Raw genomic sequence first — 19,077 nt, forward strand, 5'->3', positions numbered from 1 at the left:
GATAAATATCACATGTATCAAACTTTTTTATATCTTAGTGTAAAAAAAGGGAGAAATTTCCTCTAACATGTGTTGTAAAAAAAAATTACCCAATACCCAAATAAACTAATTGATATTAATATTAAAAACCAAAGCAGATCAAAAAATCAGTAAAACATGTGTCATGTAGATGACTAGGAAATGAGCAATTCCCATATAATTTTAAAGATATTTGAAATGAACAATGTGCATTTAATGGTCTCTATATCCTCTTGACATCCTACCAACCATCCTTTACAATTACAGTGGCATACTACTTAGTAGTGTAATTGTTAAAATTAATGTATATGTGTGTGTGTGTGTGTATATATATATATATATATATATATATATATATATATATATATATATATATATATATATATATATATATATACAAACACCACTTATCAGTTGTTTGTTTTTATGTAAAGCACTTTGAGCTGCAATTTCACTTTGTATGAAATGTGCTATATAAATAAACTTTGATTGATTGATTGATTGATTGATTGATTGATTGATTGATTGATTGATTGATTGATTGATTGATTGAATATAAGATTAAGTCTAAAAAATATATTAATTTACAGGTCATGCATAAAAAAAACACAAATAATTCTATTCATGGGGGGTAAAAGTAAGCTTTGGTTCTTACAGAGGCCTTCAGACACAATCCTGCTAGAAACTAGTGTCGAAGTGGTGGTACTGCAACAAGCAAGATCAGGTTACTCCTTCGAAATGGCTGCAAAAACTTTCCTTCACATTTTTCCCCCAAAATAAATAGAAATAAACACTACCCCATGCGGGTTAGTGCATGAGATATGCATGCCTTTATTTACCTGGATGGAAAAAAAATACAGGTCGGCTGGTCAAGATGGGCTCACTAAAAGTGAGAACGTAAAGGTAAATTTAAAAAAAATACTAATAATTTTTTTTTTTTCTGTTATAACCTCAAAGTGTCCCCAGTTTTAGTAGTGTAGTCTGTTTTTCAATAGATAAACATCTAAATCAGGACCTAAATAATTCAAGTATGAATGTTGGTCAGCTCCTTATTGGCCTGAGCTGGAAACCCCGCATACTTCTTACCTTTTGAGCTCGTCCCACTTTCTTCAGAAGGTCTCCCCTCTCCTTCACTCCTCACCCCCTTCACCCCCTGCGTGCAGAGCTCCACTCTGAGTTCAGCCCCTTCAGTTCGTCTGGAGGCTCGGGTTTATCTGGGACCGAAGACGAAGCCATTCAGGAGCTGCGCGCCGTCAGGTGAAGGAAGGCTCCGTTGCGGACGCTGGGGGGGAGTGAGAGAGGACCGGGAACCAGGGACGTGACCTTTTTCCGCTTTGACTTGGGTTTGTGAGGGCGACAAGGAGCCATGGCGGTGTTCTCTGCTCTTTGGATGCTCTTACTGTGCCAGCTTTTGACATCATCCTTAGCCCAGGTAAGTTATAAAGTGCTGCGCTCATCTTTTGTCTCTGCAACGAGATGCATTAATAACTTTTACAACAAAAGGTCGACAAGTTTTGCAGGTTTACCCACTTACAATAAAACTTTTCCATTGGGACGCTGTTAAGTACAGCTTCTTTAGGCCTACACACCTTTATATGCGTCTTCCAATGCTCTTCAGTATCCTCCTGTATTTATCATGGACCAGGTGTAGATGTTATTTTGTCACCCTGACTCCTCAGGCCTTTAATTTCCACCCTACATCAACCTAATTGTGTGCAGGTGTCTGTGCTTTTCACACTGTTTGGTGAAGTTGGGGTTATGTTTTCCCTGAACCTGAGGAATGCACAGATTGGAGATCAGTGCCACAGAGCACAATGCCACCTCTGTTCATGCAGGCGCCCTGACTGAGCTGAAACACTGGAGCTTATTTGAGAAACACTCACTGAAATAACTCTGTTATATCAAGGACTCATTTAAATCCAATGTAGTCTTCCCTTTTAACATAACTGTCAAATCTTTTGGATGACAAGCTCCTTCCTTCAGACTGAGCCAAGTAATGTCACGTTTGATTTTCTTAGTGGCAATAGCAAAAGCGTGGGTTCCCAAACATTTCTATTTTTGTTTTACAACCTGTTGTATTGAATTTTTTTTGGCAATTAAAGGAATACTGGATTTGTAAGGATTGCCTGACTGTAATAAATTTATGTTGCAGAGGCCGGGCCCCAGAGGAGCCAGTGGGCCCCCAGGACCTCCAGGGCCGCCAGGAAAAGATGGCACTGATGTAAGTTGATCCAAGTCCAACTTTACATCTGACTAATTTGTTGTCTGGCATTTTCAGAATCTAGATACAATTTACTCCTGAGTGTAGAAAATAGTAATTGTAATAATATAATAATGCTGGAATATGTTCACTTTTCTTATGATGATTACCCTTTATGTTATCCACATCTTTTAGGGGTCAAGTTACAGAATTAGCAAAAATAAAAATAATATTTTGAAACAAGCTCAGTGGTTTCATGTTTCTCTGAATTCCCACCCAGTCTCCTATTGGTGGAAATGGTTTTCTTTTGAGTTTATGTAGCTGAGATGTGTCAAGATGTTAGATTTTATTACACTGACTCCTCCCAAAGCTCCTCCTACAAGTATGAAATTATAATAATATATATAAGGTAGGCAGGGTTTATGCATGTGCCCACTGACTGAAGTTCTGTATCATAAAAGTAGTCAAGTTTTATCTCATTTTCACGTCCTGTGGCCCCATGCCTTTTTTATTTTCTTTTTTTGAGAAAGCTGTTTACTTTCTCTGTTGTTAAACTCACTCTGTATAATCACACCCTGGGCCTGAGACTTTGTTTGCACAAGAGAAAATTGGATTAGTGTTAAGTCAAGTTAAAAGAAAAACACAGAATACAAGATGACATCCTTCATAATCTCTTAAACATTTAATTCCTTTGTTTTGAAGTCTCTGATTTTTTTCAGATGTTTCTCCTAAACCATGAAAAGGAACCATGCAGGAAATCTCAGATGTGTTGTTTTTTTAAATTGAGATTATTTTTAGGACTCCAGTAAAGTTTAGACTCACAGAGGATCCATTCATACATTCCCCATCCCAGTGAGACCATCTAGAGTTTCTCCTCACACCTCCTCCCTGCTGCTCCTGCTCCCCCCTCCTCAAACCAAACTGAAGCTGTGATCATGTGACCAGATGGGTCACTTTAGCGGTGTTTGTTCTTCCCCTAGCTGCTGCAAAGGATAAACATCATGTCCTTTAAACCAGGTTTTCACTGCTGTAGTCTCTCAAGGATTTTTCTTATTTTACTGAGTAATTACAGAATTGAGATTGAAAAGAACTATCCCTGCTTAATCAAAAACTTTATGCAATGACATTTTTTGCATGTGGTTTTGATACTAGTTTTTTTCTTGCTAATTTTCAGGGAAAACCAGGACCTGCTGGACTGCCGGGGAAAGCTGTAAGTATCCCAGCAAGTGTGATCCGATCAATTTCAAACTTTATTTGATGGATACCATATAAAAAAGTATGTGAATGGTGACTCTTCATTTTTGACAACAAAAGTCCTCCCAAAGTTTGTCCCTTTGATAAGATACTATTTAAAAGCCATTTGTAGCAATCCCTTCTCACAAAATTGTCTCTAAGGCCTTTCCTCGACCTCCACAGCACCCAAACATTTTGAAATTCATAAGTTGGCATCACTAAACTCCCCCCAAAATGTTATTGTTATTGTTTAGACAAAATTAGTGTATTTAATTGGCAGTTAGCCATGACAATTAATTCATAATTGCACCTGTTTAGGGCCCCAAAGGGAAGGCAGGAATACCAGGAGTAGCAGGGAAACCAGGCCTGCCAGGACTTCCAGGGGTAGACGTAAGTGTCCAGTTAACACACACACAGAAAACTCTCATGCTAACACCAACAAAGCATGTTTGTCTTTTTAAATGAATGTCAGGAATAATTGCCAAACAGTGTAGCAAATCACCAGGTTTTAACGTGTTTCTGTCTGATGTACTTTTTCTTCAGGGTTTGACGGGTCCTGATGGTCCTGCTGGGAAAGATGGACCCCCAGGGGAAGCAGTAAGTGTGGCTTAGTCTTGACTCTTTCTCAGCTGCTGAGGATACTCCTAAAGATGCACTCAGCTGATTCCCCCCAGTAATCAACTGGTTAATTCAGACACTAATAGAGCTCAAAGACACGTATGTGTGTGAAACCCTGTGTGCTGATTGGTTTCTGTGGTATGAAGATCTTTAGGAGGGTCCATCGGGGACAAGGCCCATGTTTCCTCTGTCGGCCTGTATTTGTCAAGGAGGCTCAGCCTCTTGGGGGGAAATATTTTTAATGAGGGATCAGAAACGGATTTATTTCTGCTGCTTCCCTAATCCGGCTCGGAATGCTCACTGTTTCCCACCAATCTATGAGACTGTAGGCTGATGATGATCTGTTAGCCCTGATGAGACACAAACAGGTATTATCTTCAGAGGGAGAGCATGAAACTACATCTTTTGAATAAACAGGAAGGCTGTTATTCCCTCATTAGATGCAAGATATGAAAGAATACAGATTAAGGGGCCTTCGCTGTTCGGCTGCAAACTCACTGTCAAAACACATAATCCCCCTCTTGGCAACTCAACTAATTAGCCAATCTAATGAGGAAGCTTGCATCAACCAGTATCCTTGCTTACACGGACAATACACTGTCATGGCGGCTTGATGGTGCTGAAGAGTCATACTAATGGGGATTGAGAGCATGAGCTAGCTGTTCTAGCTCATTAAATGACATGTATAGTTAAAGTAGTAGACGTTTTAGGAACATCTGCTGTCGTCTATCTTTAAAAGCGAGGGTTTTTTTTTACAGTTTGTTTGTTATTGTTCTTCCTGTGCTGTCAAGTTTTCAGACTGAGGAATGTTCCAGATAAGTAACATCACTGTGTGTTTGGCCTGTTTGTTTTAAGCCTCAGACAACACAAATAAAGCTCTGACGAGGGTAAACAAAGAGTTGGAGAAGGAGGATGAGAAGTAGCAGCACAAGAAAGCACAATTTAATCATTTTCAAGTGGAAGTAGTTAGTTGTTTGAGATTTTTATTTTTGAGAGAAAAATTTATAACAAACACAGACATTTATTAAAACAAGTATCTCAGGGAAAAAAGGAAGAGTAGCAGTTAACCTTAAAATAAATGTTGTCACTGTCATTTCAACCTAAAATAGTGTGTCAGTGTGTAGTAGCAGCCACTATGAAGACATTTCCACTCCCTGTAATTTTGTATAGATCAGAAGAAACACTGGCATACATTAAAGGCTTTGAAATTCAATCTTTATAACACTGATCATCTCAGTTTCAGCCTATTTGAACATTTTAAAGGAACACGACACTTCTTTTTTAATGTTACTGGATAGAGCATTACAACCACCAGAAATATCAAAAAGGGATTTTAGTAGCTGCCAATATAGTTCATAGAAGATGTGATGAGAGACAGCAAAACATCCAGAAGCAGATTCAGAAATTATTGTATTAATCATGCACATTAAGCTCTGACTCTGTCATAATTGGGCATATGTGCATTTTAATCAATGAAAAAGCCCAAATACTCTAAAAGCAGCATTTTTAGAGGTTTATGCATTTGCTCTGTTGATCATCTCCCTACTTTATTTTCTCTCTTTCTCTTCAGGGTGAGGCTGGACCTCCTGGGCCAGCTGGACCTCCTGTAAGTACCTCCATATCTGTTTGAGGCTCTCATCCTTCAGTGCTCTGATGTGTCACTTCACTCTATAATCCACAAAGATTTCTGTATAAATCTTATGTTTCTCCTTTTTCTAGCCTGCAATAGATAACTCCCTGCTCAGAAAACAGAGTGCTTTGTGTTTCTCGTGCAGAGCCAAAGCTATAACTCAGCTCTAATCAGACTCTGATGCCCCTTGGTTAAAACAAAGATAATGAGCATCCCTTAAAGCTACAGTGTTGCACATTGTCGAAAAGAAGAAGAGATAATCAGATTATAGCTTTCTGAGGTTTAACCGGGCTGAGGAGAACATATCCACCTTACAGCGACAACCTGAGACAAACTTTCAAAGTGGATTTAATGCAGTAATACATCACAGGCTGGATATTGATGCTGGGAGTAAATCTAATCATACCCCTGTGTTTGTGACTTAATTTGTCTTCCTGTGTCTTTCGTAGGGCAGAGGGAGACCAGGAGCCCCAGTAAGTACACAGCACTGTCTTCTTAGATCACGCTAATGTGCACAGAGGTGGAGAATGTGGTGTTATTGTTTCATTCTTTGCATATAAATGCAGTGACAAACAACACATGCAGCCCTGATTGTGTCTCCTATCTGCACATGTGTTCAGACTGATGTTTGTCTTTGGTTTCCAGGGGCTACCAGGAACCAATGGGTTGCCAGGCGGAGTTGGACCTCAGGGTCCAGCAGTGAGTATCTGTCTAATCGCCCAAATTACACTTCCTGTCATCCTCAGTGTGTGGTTATATGCGTCGATCCTGAATGAGATAGTCAAACAATTATTATTGTCTCTTCTATTTCACTGGATGCTCGATTTAATACCCAGCTGGCAGCAAAAAACATCCCTCCAAAATTATTATTCACTTAGTGTAATGCAGACATAATTCACAGAGGAGCTCCTGCAGCAGAAAGCTGATACAGACTGAAATCTGGCAGCACTTTGCTGTAGCACATCAGTACAACCTTGCCCTAAACTCTTATATAATGCAGCTGAAACAGGAGGATAAGAATATCCATGTGAAAGGGAGGACACTTCAGTATTCAGACTGGCCCTGTGTTTTCACATGGTCACACTTTGGAGGGATTAATCAGCACTCACACTCACATTTTGTGTTATTGAAAACTCACCTGGTTTCCACAGGCACATTATTTTATCATCCTCTGCATCGAGATGAACAAATTAAGCTCTAGTCAGTTTATGGTCAGGCTTATATGAGGGTTATTATATCTGACAGTGATGCAACAATAGAGCAAATATCCAGACTTGTAAAAATGATCTGCTAAGAATAATTATTTGTGTCTGATGTGTTGTCTTGTTATGAATTCAAAGAAGCACGTCTACAAGGCCAAGCCAGATATCCAAGATCTATAAAATATGCACATAATTAGTGATAAGAAAATAACTTACAGGATATCTTTTACTCCACTGAATATTTGTTTTCTCAGTGTTTGTCTGCTGGGGGATTATTTTTCAAGTTGCATGTTAGCCTTCAGACTGGATTCTGTGTCGCTAAAATCCTCATTTGAAACTCAGGCTAAATTATTTCCAATGAGGATTTAATCATTTGAACAGATTCTTTACAAGCTGTGTAATAAATGAATGTGGTGTAATCTTAGTTTTTCAGATGTGCCCTGAGATGCTGAAGAATCTTCTCACCTTTCTGTTTTTAGGGTGCTGAGGGTCTTCCAGGACTTCCTGGACCTCCTGGCCCTGATGGACCACCAGTGAGTATCATCAACAAACATGGCTCCTGCTGGTACCAAACTGTCTTGTACTTTCCTTCACACCAATAAATTTAACTCTTATTCTTCTAGGGTCTGCCTGGTACTCTGCACGACCTCAGCGGAGACCTTTTGGTAAGTTTAATGCATCCTTGAGAGATGCAGAAATTAAAGGTGCTTCCTCTCTGATAAAGGAGTGTGGTGTAGAGTCTTCAGTTTTTTTATCTCCTCTTGTCTGCAGTGTCCTGCCATCTGCCCGCCAGGTCCTTCTGGTCCTCCTGGGATGCCAGGATTCAAGGTAAGCAGGGTTTCTGTCATGGCACATGTGCTCAATGCATCATCTTTAGGATTTAAAACAACTCATGTCACTATTGAGAGGACTGTTGAAACTGGTGTGTGTTTTTGTTGATGTAGGGTCACACTGGGCATAAAGGAGACAAGGGAGAGCTGGGAAAAGATGGAGAGAAGGTAAGTTTATTCCTTCTGTGAAGCATATCTGCAGAAGAAAGAAGCCTTAATGTGCAAGAACTTTGATTTATGTTGTACAATCAGTCTGTGGTTTTGTCTCAAATGTCCCATTCTGTTTTTAGGGTGATTCTGGTCCACCTGGTCCTCCAGGTATTCCTGGGACAGTGGGTCTGCAGGTGAGATTTATGCTCAACTCCTGACACATCAAGTTACTTTTTATCACACTTCAATTCTTTTTGTAACATAATGTTAGGTAAAAAATGAGAAAAATACCAGCAGCTTTCAAAGAATAAGAGAGCATCCAGTGTGTTTTAGAGTGTTTCAAAGAGGCTTCATGATGCTTTTACGTTGTGTTTTAGGGCCCACGTGGTCTCAGAGGTTTACAAGGCCCCATGGGAGCTGTAGGAGACAGAGTAAGCATCTTCAAAGACACAATCACCTGTTTCTTTCTCAGCTTGTAATCACTCAAAAGCAATTCACCTGCAATCCATCCACTCACAGTTGGTCTTTTTCTCTCCAGGGCCTTCCTGGTTTCAGAGGCAAACCTGGCATTGCCGGCATTATTGGGAAGACAGTGAGTCTCTCTTTGTTCGCACCATGTTTCAGATTTAACAAACATTGTTCTGTGGTTGTTCACTGCCAGAGTAGACGGCTGGTCCCATCAATGAATAGCTGTGTGTGTTTTATCTGATGTCTCCAGGGTGATGCTGGAGAAAAAGGACCTCAGGGATTCAGAGGACCCAAAGGAGAAATTGTGAGTAAAAGACTTTGATTTGTGACTCTGAGCCTTTTGAGATTTGTAATTTAAAGCCTAATGTGTCTTTGAACAGGGTAAAATTGGTCCTAAAGGAGGCCCTGGGGGAGCTGGACCCAAAGGAGAGCCTGTAAGTACAAACCTGAATAATTATCTTTAATTAGCACATCCTATTTCAAAACACAAGGATTACATGTGATGTCTCCTTCAGGGTATTCCTGGCAGAGATGGCAAAGATGGAACTCCAGGATTAGATGGCGAAAAGGTAAGTTGCACCTTTACTTTTTACAGACTGCTAAATATTTGTTGGATGATTACAGCATGAATAGAGCTAATGTCACACCGTTACTTTGTGTCCTTAGGGTGACGCTGGACGCCATGGGGTTGTTGGGGAGAAAGGACCAAATGGACTTCCTGTAAGCAAGGCTTAGGTCTTAATCTGATGCTGAAATAATGTCTTAAACTGTCTGACCAAAAATTTTTACTCTGTTCCAGGGTCTCCAAGGAAAGGCTGGTGCAAAGGGCTCCAAAGGAGGAGTTGTGAGTGTTAAACACCCAAAGTGACAGATTTTAACCTGAAAGCTAAGCCAAAAAACCCTGGAGGTTAACTTCTATCTTTGCATTCACTAGGGGGATCCTGGGAAAGCCGGGGAGACGGGACCCTCTGGAGAGCCAGGTATTCCTGTATGTATCTGATGGGCTCTTTAAGGGGGGATTACTGGGTCACAGCTTCTCTGACACGTCACTTAACCCTTCACTTTGAGACTATAGCACCTTTACTCCAAACTTCACTGACTTGTCTTCATGTTTCTTCTTTAAGGGTGAAATTGGCATCCCAGGAGAGAGGGGGATAGCAGGACCCAGAGGAGTGGCTGTGAGTTTATAGTAACTCTTTTCACCAAGACAAAGCATATATAACTGCTGCACTGCCTGAGTAGCTAAGAAAAACATCAATACTCCCTTTAGTCTTTTTATGTCCCTGCCCTGAATTTACAAAAGTCAGTATTTTGAATAACGAAAAGTCCAATAAGCAGGGTGGAAATCTGAATGAATTGCCTGAATGAAAATTAAATAAATACAGGCACTCATCTGAAAAGCCCACAATGCATTGCGGCAAACAGTGTTAATTTGCTCATATTGAGAAAAACTAAAAAGCACCACACTAAACTACCATCCTTTAATGCTGTTCTGCAGCAGGACTACTCAGAGCCTTGTAGATGATACAAGTAGCTTGTTAAGGTGGAATTTGTTAACAAAGATAAGAGCAGGTTTTCATAAAGCAGAGCGTCATAAACTGAAGGGACTTTGTTTTTTACATCAGACCCTGCGGCAAGGAAAAGAAGTATAACACGGCATAGACTCACTTCTCTTTGTACTGCATAATGAATCATAACTCACGCAACCTTAATACCACTTATTTTTGTTCCTCTTGGAGAAGCGAAGAAGGAAAACATCCTTTGTATCAACCTCACAAATGCTCAGTTTGTCTTCATGGTGTGATCATGTGACTGTCTGTGTCCAACAGGGAGGAATCGGACCAGCAGGCAACCCCGGGCCTCAGGGGGTGAAGGGCTTCCAGGTCAGCTGCATGACATCAATGGTTATAATCAGATTGTGTGTGGGGTTTTTTGTATCATAATTTCACTCTGCAGCTGTGTGTGTTGTTCACTGCAGGGGGTGAAAGGAGGCTTGGGGGATCCAGGTCTTCCAGGTCCAACAGGAATCCGTGGAGACTTTGGTGAAAGGGTGAGATTGACGTGCGAGACAATGTTGAATGTGTCCTGAGGCTTTGTGGCATCATGCAAAACATTGACAGAAAAAAATAAATTCTCTTGATTATTATCTTTTTATAGTCTTATTATAATACAAACAGTCTGTAAAATGTCAGCAATACTCAAAGCCCATTGCAAGAGCTTCATATGCCTTGTGTTTAAAATAAAGGCGTTAGCTTTTCAACTTTAATTTCTTCAACAAATACAAAGACTGATGTTTTACTGAAAACCTCACTACTGCAGGCATTTCTGTCTTTTTAAAAATAATTTCCCCTTACTTTTTCAGATCTATTTAAGATTTTGTAGTGTTCTGTTCATACACAAGAGTAAAAGTTTGTAATTTTGGCACATTTTACTCACTTTTTTGATTCTGATACAATCCCTTTTCAGTTTAGACATTGTTTGGGTCACATGTGAATCTTGTTTCAGAAACCTTGAAATTTTGACTCGTATGATATGAAATTTTGTAGAACTTCGTTGGCCTCAAACACAGCAAAACATCAACCAGCTGTCATACTATTAAAAAAAAAAAAAGTGAAACAAGCTGAAGCTTCAGAAAAAAAGGAATAAGTTTTAACAAGTTCCCTCCTCTGAATCAATGTACAACTCCTCACAAACACAGATAGATCAGACTTATGAAAGTATCCAGCCACTCCTACAGGAGTCGGCTGTATGTCCACAGTCAGGTCGTCCCTCTTCACTCTTAGAGGTAAAAACCCAACGTGAAGTCAGCAGAGATCTCAAACACAGAGAGGTCTCCTGTTCAGAATGTGAGGAAGGAACAAAGCTGTTCTTTATGCCGCTGCTGGTTCCCCTACAGGAGCCCACCTCACTTCCCTTCATCCCCCCTTCACCGTCTGTCTGCCACAACCAGCTCTCTGCTAAAAGTCTGTACATGGCTCTCACTTATTCCCTCTCTCTTTCAACCATGTAGGGTCCAGTCGGAGCTTCTGGGGCTAAAGGAGACATGGTAAACAGTCAAACCTTAATGAGACATCCACTCAGTGCCTTTGAGTGTTTGTTTCTAAAATATAAAGGTAAATTATTGTAGAGAAGTAAAACTTTTCAGATGATTCAGATTCTGGTTTTGTCTCTTCAGGGTGTGGCAGGAAGTGATGGTTTGCCAGGAGAAAATGGAGAACCTGTAAGTGTTTCCTTTACTAACAAACATTTAAATCAGGGGTCAAAGCACCTGGAACAGGATTTAGGGTCTCTTCACTTTGTTAGATGTTAACTAGTTTGATTAAACCAATTAGATTCATTGTTTGTTGTATTTTGAAATATTTAATCATATCCCAGCTATTATGTTCTGTTTTCACTTCAGTGCTTTTATCTTACCATTTGTCAGCATTTGTTTGAACCTGATCTGTTTCATTAAAATCTTTCCTTTTTCTCAGGGTCCCTTCGGCCCAGTCGGACAAAAAGGAGAGGTGAGTTGTTTATATTTGTGAGTCCTTTGACAGTTTCTACACAAACCTGTTTCACACACATACTCCTTATTTAAGTATTTGTATGAAACAGTGTTTGATCAGATGTTGTGTGTGGGTGTAATTCAGCACAACTTAGTTCCAATCTCCCTCCGCACCAAACAATGAAACCTGCTGCGTCGCTCTGAGCTGTCGCCCACTTATCAGACTCCCTGCACATGATTCTGCTTCACATTCCAGGTTTAATAGGATTAATTAGAGATTGGTACTGCTGCTGGAGCTTTATTGGCCTGTTCGCTGTTATCGCCACGAGGGAGAGAGACAAGCCACATTAAGCTGTTTGTGCTATCAGAGACACAACAGTGACGAGTCTCACTCTCATGATCTCATACACTGTCCGCTGTGCTCATTGGAGCAATTATCGAACAACAAGACACCATCTGAAGCTGCCCCCACATTGTCTTTGCTCTGTGGAGATCACAGTCTCATTGCTTCTTTTGGAACTATAAAAACTCATTAATTGATATTTTTTGTTGATTTCAGGGTGGGAAGCGAGGTGAACTGGGACCAAAAGGCGTAACAGGTCCCCAAGGAGAGATTGGGGCAAGAGGACCCCCAGGAAAACAAGGACTCATGGGCTTTCAAGGCGAGCAGGGTCAGCCTGGAATAGCAGGGAAGACAGGCGTACCTGTGAGTGTCAAAATCCTCCCAACTTAGAGTTAGGCATATTGATATGTGTGCAGAGTATCTGGATAAACAGATGATCATGGTTTAACATCTTGTTCACGTGTTTTCAGGGTAAATTAGCGAGTGAGCAGCACATCAGGGAGCTTTGCGGCTCAATGATCGATGGTGAGAAATCTTTTATTTTGTCGGCAGTTTACTTTAACTTCCCAGAAAGGTTAAATGGAAAATAATTTCCTATTTTGTTTTTTGTTTTGATTTTTATCACGCAGATCAGATCGCACAGCTGGCCGCTAACCTTCGAAGACCCCTGGCCCCAGGAATGGTGGGTCGTCCCGGCCCTGCTGGACTTCCAGGAAAGCCTGGAGTTGCTGGTTCTATTGGGCATCCAGGTTCCCGTGGACCTCCAGGATACAGAGGTCTGCCAGGAGAGCTTGGAGATCCTGGTCCCAGAGGTAGGAAAAAAAGTTTAACATTCTGATATGTTGTTACTAGATCTGTTATTGGAAACACATTTTAAAAGGAACACATCACTTGTTTCCTCTGAGGCTCATCATAACAGCTCAAACGCTCCATCCAAGGGGTTGGAGATGATGAAAGAGTATGAGAAAAGAGAGGATTACTCTTCAGTCGAAAAGTGTTTCCAATGTGACAATCACCTCGGTCCATTACCCATAATTCTATCCTTTTAAATAAGATGGAAAAATGGAAAACATGAAATTTTGTGCAACAGAGTTCTACTGATGAAATATTTTTGTTCCCGATTGCAGGCTTACAAAAAGCTTTTTGCAAGGGAAGCTGCCGTTTGCACTTGAAATATAACAAAATATACACACTTTGTAACTCAGACTGGATTCTAAGGAATTAAACAGGGCTCACTCAATGTTTTCATTGTTATCTAAAGAGTAAATCTGACCATGCCATGGATCAAAGTCAAGAGAAAAGCCCATTTTGTCATTTCATAATAAAGATATGAGGAAGTTTAAAAAGGAAATGATTAAGAGGTATGAATGTACGTAAATATAGTCACTTGGCTCCTCCACACTCTTGTGTTTTGATATCAGGTGATGTCGGAGAGCCAGGTGATAAGGGATCTATTGGCAAAGCCATTGATGGGCCAGCTGGAGACCAAGGATACCAGGGTGAGTACGCTGTGATCACAGCTTGAGACGATGGGATCTGTGCCGCCGCTAACAACCAATTTTAAAGTTGTGAAAACAAGCTGTGTGATAAAGTCTACTGTGGTTTCATTTGTACAACTGGCAGCAACTCTCCTACCAGACGTCCAGTTGAATTCATTTTGCAGCTTCATATCAGAAAATATTGACTCATTTAAAGAAGCCAGTCACCAAACAGATCTTTGTGTCATTCCTTGTATGATTGTTGTCTGCAGGTCTTCCAGGTGTACCTGGAATCGTCAAAGATGGTCGTGATGGATCTCCTGGAGATCCAGGTGAGCCTGGAGAGTCAGGCAGGGTAGGCAGGACAGGACACCAGGGACCTCCAGGAATCTGTGACACATCAGCCTGCCAGGGGGCAGCAGCCGCTGGAAAATCCTCCAACCCCAAAAACCATTAAAGCTGACTTCCTGCCACCTGTCGCCCTCCACCCATGAGAGCAAGGCTGATACGTACAGGAAGTGAGGAGTGAAGGAAGCAAGTGGTCACAAAAATGTCCTCTTTATTTAAATACAAGCATCACAGGATGGGAAGTGTAACATCTGCAGGTGTGATATTCTAAGAGGAACATCTGAATATTGACAAAAAAACGAAGCAACTGAGAGACAAAAACAACAAGATGATATCCTGAAAAAAAGAGGACAGAGGGGAGGAAGAGTTCAAGAATAACCTACAGATTCTACAGTGTCACAAAACAAGACTTGACTTACAAACAGCTGAAGATGAATGATGAGTCCTTTGTGTATAAAACTTTGTACATGTTGTTTCCATGCCCCAGTTTACCTTTGCTTGCAACGCTCTGGCAGATGACGCTCTGTCTCTGAAGTGAATGTGCATGTATCATGGCCCCTTCGTGTAAATCACAGGTGTTACCTCAACGTACAAGCTTACGCTGGGAAATAAGGAAATACAGAGGTGGAAAGCCTCAGTCAGAGAGCTGTGTGTGTACTGTCAAAGGAATAAAAAGCACGAATACCAAGGTGCTGACAAATTGTGTAGATTAATGCAAGAATACTTTTTGATAGTTTTTTTACTGCTTATTTTTTATGTGAAGTTGGTTCTCTGAATTTTGAGAACCAGAACAAAATAAAATGTGTGGATGCTTCAATCAGTCATTATACAATCAAAGGAGCAAATAATTTCAATGTCTTTTTCCCAATCTGCAATGACCACATCCACTATGTACTACCGGTGCTGTAACTATTAAATATACATGACCTTAAATACTATTTATTATTTGTGGGTGACTGTTGTATGTACAGTAAGATGCTACAGCGACATGTTGTAAGAAAGAACAAATAAAGCCACTTTTCAGTAAAACATTACTCTTCTCTACATATGAAGTCAACAGACTGTACTTCAGAGGAACACGGTTAACACTTTGAAAAACAAGTAATAACATTTATTCAGAGTGAAGCAACACTTCAATCTTTTTTAAATCTTCTCAAATATGTAACAAAAGGTTTGGAAAAGGAAACTTAGCACTGTATGATGAACAGAGGAACCAAAGCATTTTAAAGAGCAACATGAAGAATGATGAATTAAAAAAAAAACAGTTAGAAAATATTCCAGTTAACTGGGTGTTTAATTTACTTTCTATGAAACCAGAAATCTTCTCTCAGATGTCATTCAAAGGGAAACAGTGCCACCTATGTATGGCTTTTTGAATTCCCATTTTTTTCTTTTAAAAACTGACTTTTAGTGAATCACAAAGTACTAGAGACTCCATCTCAACAAGTCTTACAGTGTGGACACAGCAAACTGCATCTCAGTATCACATATTTAAAATTTAAACAGTCAGAATCATTCAAATCTCATAAATTATTACTATTTTGTGGTATTATTTAAAACTAGAAAATTTTTGCCAAGTAAATTACATCACACCCTGCTGCCTCATAGAAGATGACTCTCAGTTACACTGATTTATTAAATTAGACTGTGAGAGGGTTACTGCTCCACTGCCAGAGGAATGGTGAGGGTCTCGTCTGTCTCTCTCTTCATCAGGTCACTGGATGGAGACAGGCCGTGCTTCAGAAGATGTCCATTCTCATCAGTGAGCGCCCGTTTAAAGTTCTGGAAAGTAGAGACAGAGAAGATAATAGAAATTAATGAGCATTGATATGACACCTCCCCTTAATCAGAGCTGATGGTTTGTTGAAGTTAATTAAACTTTTTTCACCAAGTAATATAAAATAGTAAACAGGGCAGACTCAATCAAAAGAAAGACAGAAAACCTTTTTGGAAAAGTGCTTCAAATGCATTCATTAGATTTAACTTGGACTTCATTTATAATATATATTTATGTCCCACCACGGCAAGATTAGGTTATGGAATATGTGTGACAATGTTATCCAAAACCTTGTAGCTTGCAATCCCTGAATGTGTCAGTTTTAAGTCTTAATACTTAAAGGGGACATATCATGCTGATCCGTAATTTAATACTTACATATAAAATAAAGTTGAAAACAAGACCTTTCACCCCCTGAATTTTCAAAAAATGAGATATTGTATTTTTTCTGATATCCTAGAACGAGATTTGATGCCTCTGAAAATGGGTCATTGCCATTTGGCTTCAAGATTTCGACCTTCATGACGACACGAGGATCCTCTCTTTTTATTAGAGTAATCGGATAAAGCAGCTCCTCCTCTGTGAAGTCAGTTAGTCACACAACCACCACCCACCGAGGGATACACCCACAAAGAGCCGAGTATAAATAAAGCTCTCGACTAGCTCTGGCTAACTTGACTGAGTGCTAGCATAGTGACGAACTGACCGTAGAGGCTTTAGACTACACTTTCAGCATGATGGATAAAACAGACAGAGAAAAGTGAAGGAGCAGGATGGAGCCCTGTTATAGAAATAGTTTATTGGTGAAGTCTGCCTATATTTCCACGTATAAACTATACATGTTACAGTACCGGTTTGACTCACCACACTGAAGCGTCCTGAGATGATCTATGTCAAGGTGGATTTTCTTCCTCCTGAGCTGCAGAACCGTCTGGGTCTGACTCGGGGACCAATACAAAAGGACGTATCCTACACTTTGCTATTTTATTACTGTTATCAATGCCTTACGGTGAAGTTTTGGCTAACAGCAAACTCGCTCGGTCTGCTCCATTCAATGTGGCGATTTTGTAAATACTGCCATGCTGCAAAAACCGCCCCCTGGCTCTAACCCCTCCGCCCCTCTGATAGAACTGACCAATCAGAGCAAAAAGGGCTGTGACGTTGCAAGGTTGCTGGAGGTCATTCTCGAAACGGAGCGTTTCAACGAGATCTTCAGAATGGCCTAAACTGAGGATATCAAGAACGCTATTGTGGGGCAATTAAGGAACTAAATGACTTGTACTGTGGGCAGAAATGCTTTACAGGCATCCTAGCCTGGCATAGTGAAAAGGAGAAACAAGCATGATATGTCCCCTTTTAAGTGCTGTTGCAGGGGTAGGAAAAGATAGAAATGCTTTCTCTATCTCTTACATTTTCTAATTATTCACTGTATCATATATGTCTGTCCCAGCTGTTGCTGCCCAGAAAAATCTTCAACAAGGACACTTCTTCAAGACATTTAGTTAGCTGGCCTGGTGGTAGTTACTGTTTGAGTGTGCTCCTTTTTATGCTTTCTTGTTGCCTTCTACCATAATTTTGCAGATCATTGTCTAGAAAAGTTGCTGCAAAAGTGACAAGAATGTAATTTGAACCAAGAAGAAATGTAATCTTAAATATTACTTAAGAAGGATGACCAAGCCAAAATGACAAGATCAAAACAAAATAACCTTACCTCTTTTAAGGTGTCTCCATACAACTCATTGATGTATTTAAGGAAGGCAGCGGTCCACAGAAGGGTGTTGACTTTGTCTGTATCTGAGTTACAGAATGGCACCAGCATGTTCAGCTCATCACAGCACTGACGAATTTTCTTCCTGGGAAGCAGCAACAACCACATAAGTGTGCGAGATTTCTTTTTTCATCCTTTTTAAGATCATGTGCTGTCTCATTTGGTTCCTGTAGACATTTCGGAATCTATTCTCAGGCACAGAGAAGCTGCTCACCTGCGTTCCCTCTCCATACTGTTGTGCTTCTCCCTGCGCTGGCTCGGTGAGATATGAGCTTGAGTTTTCTTCTTAGTGCTGCTTCCTGACCTTACAGCCTTAGCACCTTTCCTGAGAAGAGGGCTGTGGATGCCCCTGTGTTTCCTGGAGGCAGCAGATGTTGCCACATCATCTAATAAACACACAAGTATATTCACAGATTAATGTCTGAGTCTGCACTGAAAATTTTTGAAATATAAAATAAGGCAGCTTGAAGCTCTGATGATTACTTTCTTTGTTCACCAACTGCTGCTCCTCTGTTGAGTTGCTTCCACTTGTGTTGTGAGCTTTTTTAACCACACCATCAGAAAGACAATGAATAGAAAAGCATTTTGGAATGATCAAACCTTGATGTGTGGGAACAATCCTGTGAGGAATATGACTGACAACCTGAAATGAAAGCATGGACAAAGTCATTCAAACACTGAAGTCTTCCTGTCATTGATATAAAAATGTAGTTTTTCTTATTTTGTTTACATCCTACTTGTTCACATATGCTGGTGACAGGGTTAAGGACACTCCCTACAAATGGCCCAGAAACTTCATAAGGATTAGTTCTGTCTGCTGAGGAAGCAATCCATTTCGGCATTTGAGGATGCATGGCTCCATCTTGAGCTTCTCCAGACTGCTGAAATATTGTCACATAACTGGAAGAACACAGAGATCATTCAAAGTCAATAAAAAAAAACATTTTAGCATTGTCGTATCAAGCTATTCACAGTAAGAAAGAGAGAAACTCCTTTGAAATTAAGCTTACTTGTTGAGGACTGCAGACGGAATATCAAGCTGTCTTGGGGTGTCAGCTGACAAAGTGTTAAACCTTGTCTCCAAACAAACTCTACTTGCTGACCTAGATCGCTTCTGTGAAGTTGAGCTGCTGTTGGGATGTTGCTCATTCAAAATGTCTTCCCTCATGCCCCTGGCTAGCACATAACCTGGGACTTCTCCAAAAGAGGTTGGTGTTTTCTCTCCTGGCATCACCAGGCCTTGTTCCTCTGTGGAAGTTGAGAGGTCTATAGCTTGGCTGAAGGGTGACATCACTGTGGATTCAGTGATGTCTTCAACTATGACTGTAGCACAAGGAGGTCTGGCATTGGGCTCATCTGGAAGAGCAGCCTGTGGCTCCATCTGTGACTGGATAAGATGCTGAAGGTGTGTCATTTCAACGTCTGACATCTCCACCAGGCTGAACTCTGATCCCAACATCTGCCCCTGATCTTGTGTCAAACATCCACCTTGGCACATCTCAACAGATACGCAGGGGTGATCTCTGA

The 19,077-nt window shown here is 40.5% G+C and overlaps 2 protein-coding genes across 3 annotated transcripts; one reads left to right on the plus strand and one right to left on the minus strand.

The window, feature by feature from the left end:
* The first annotated feature begins 1,168 nt into the window (after window positions 1-1,168).
* On the plus strand, window positions 1,169-15,103 carry col9a3 (collagen, type IX, alpha 3). Of its 2 annotated transcripts, XM_074681579.1 has the most exons (32): window positions 1,169-1,450; window positions 2,171-2,239; window positions 3,393-3,428; window positions 3,770-3,841; window positions 3,995-4,048; window positions 5,640-5,675; window positions 6,149-6,172; window positions 6,345-6,398; window positions 7,381-7,434; window positions 7,525-7,566; window positions 7,673-7,729; window positions 7,846-7,899; window positions 8,022-8,075; window positions 8,259-8,312; window positions 8,420-8,473; window positions 8,600-8,653; window positions 8,730-8,783; window positions 8,865-8,918; window positions 9,016-9,069; window positions 9,149-9,193; window positions 9,284-9,337; window positions 9,474-9,527; window positions 10,179-10,232; window positions 10,328-10,399; window positions 11,360-11,395; window positions 11,525-11,569; window positions 11,823-11,855; window positions 12,396-12,542; window positions 12,650-12,704; window positions 12,809-12,991; window positions 13,601-13,678; window positions 13,930-15,103. In XM_074681579.1, exons 1-32 carry the CDS (start codon window positions 1,385-1,387, stop codon window positions 14,112-14,114), a joined length of 2,037 nt encoding a protein of 678 aa, XP_074537680.1. In that variant the 5' UTR covers window positions 1,169-1,384; the 3' UTR covers window positions 14,115-15,103. The 2 variants fall into 2 exon arrangements, with proteins under 2 accessions (XP_074537680.1, XP_074537681.1); XM_074681580.1 differs by lacking the exons at window positions 1,169-1,450; window positions 2,171-2,239 and having other exon boundaries at window positions 6,154-6,172.
* Window positions 15,104-15,516: 413 nt separating this feature from the next.
* Window positions 15,517-19,077, minus strand: LOC141799862 (uncharacterized). The gene is made up of 6 exons (XM_074682254.1): window positions 18,561-19,077; window positions 18,288-18,450; window positions 18,034-18,193; window positions 17,765-17,936; window positions 17,494-17,635; window positions 15,517-15,787 (listed from the first exon to the last, which is right to left on the minus strand). Exons 1-6 carry the CDS (start codon window positions 19,046-19,048, stop codon window positions 15,662-15,664), a joined length of 1,251 nt encoding a protein of 416 aa, XP_074538355.1. The 5' UTR covers window positions 19,049-19,077; the 3' UTR covers window positions 15,517-15,661.

The sequence above is a fragment of the Halichoeres trimaculatus genome, unplaced genomic scaffold, assembly GCF_033239565.1.
Source record: "Halichoeres trimaculatus isolate MK-OKI-2021-1 unplaced genomic scaffold, fHalTri1.1 fHalTri1_scaffold_11, whole genome shotgun sequence".
Taxonomy (NCBI): Eukaryota; Metazoa; Chordata; class Actinopteri; order Labriformes; family Labridae; genus Halichoeres; species Halichoeres trimaculatus.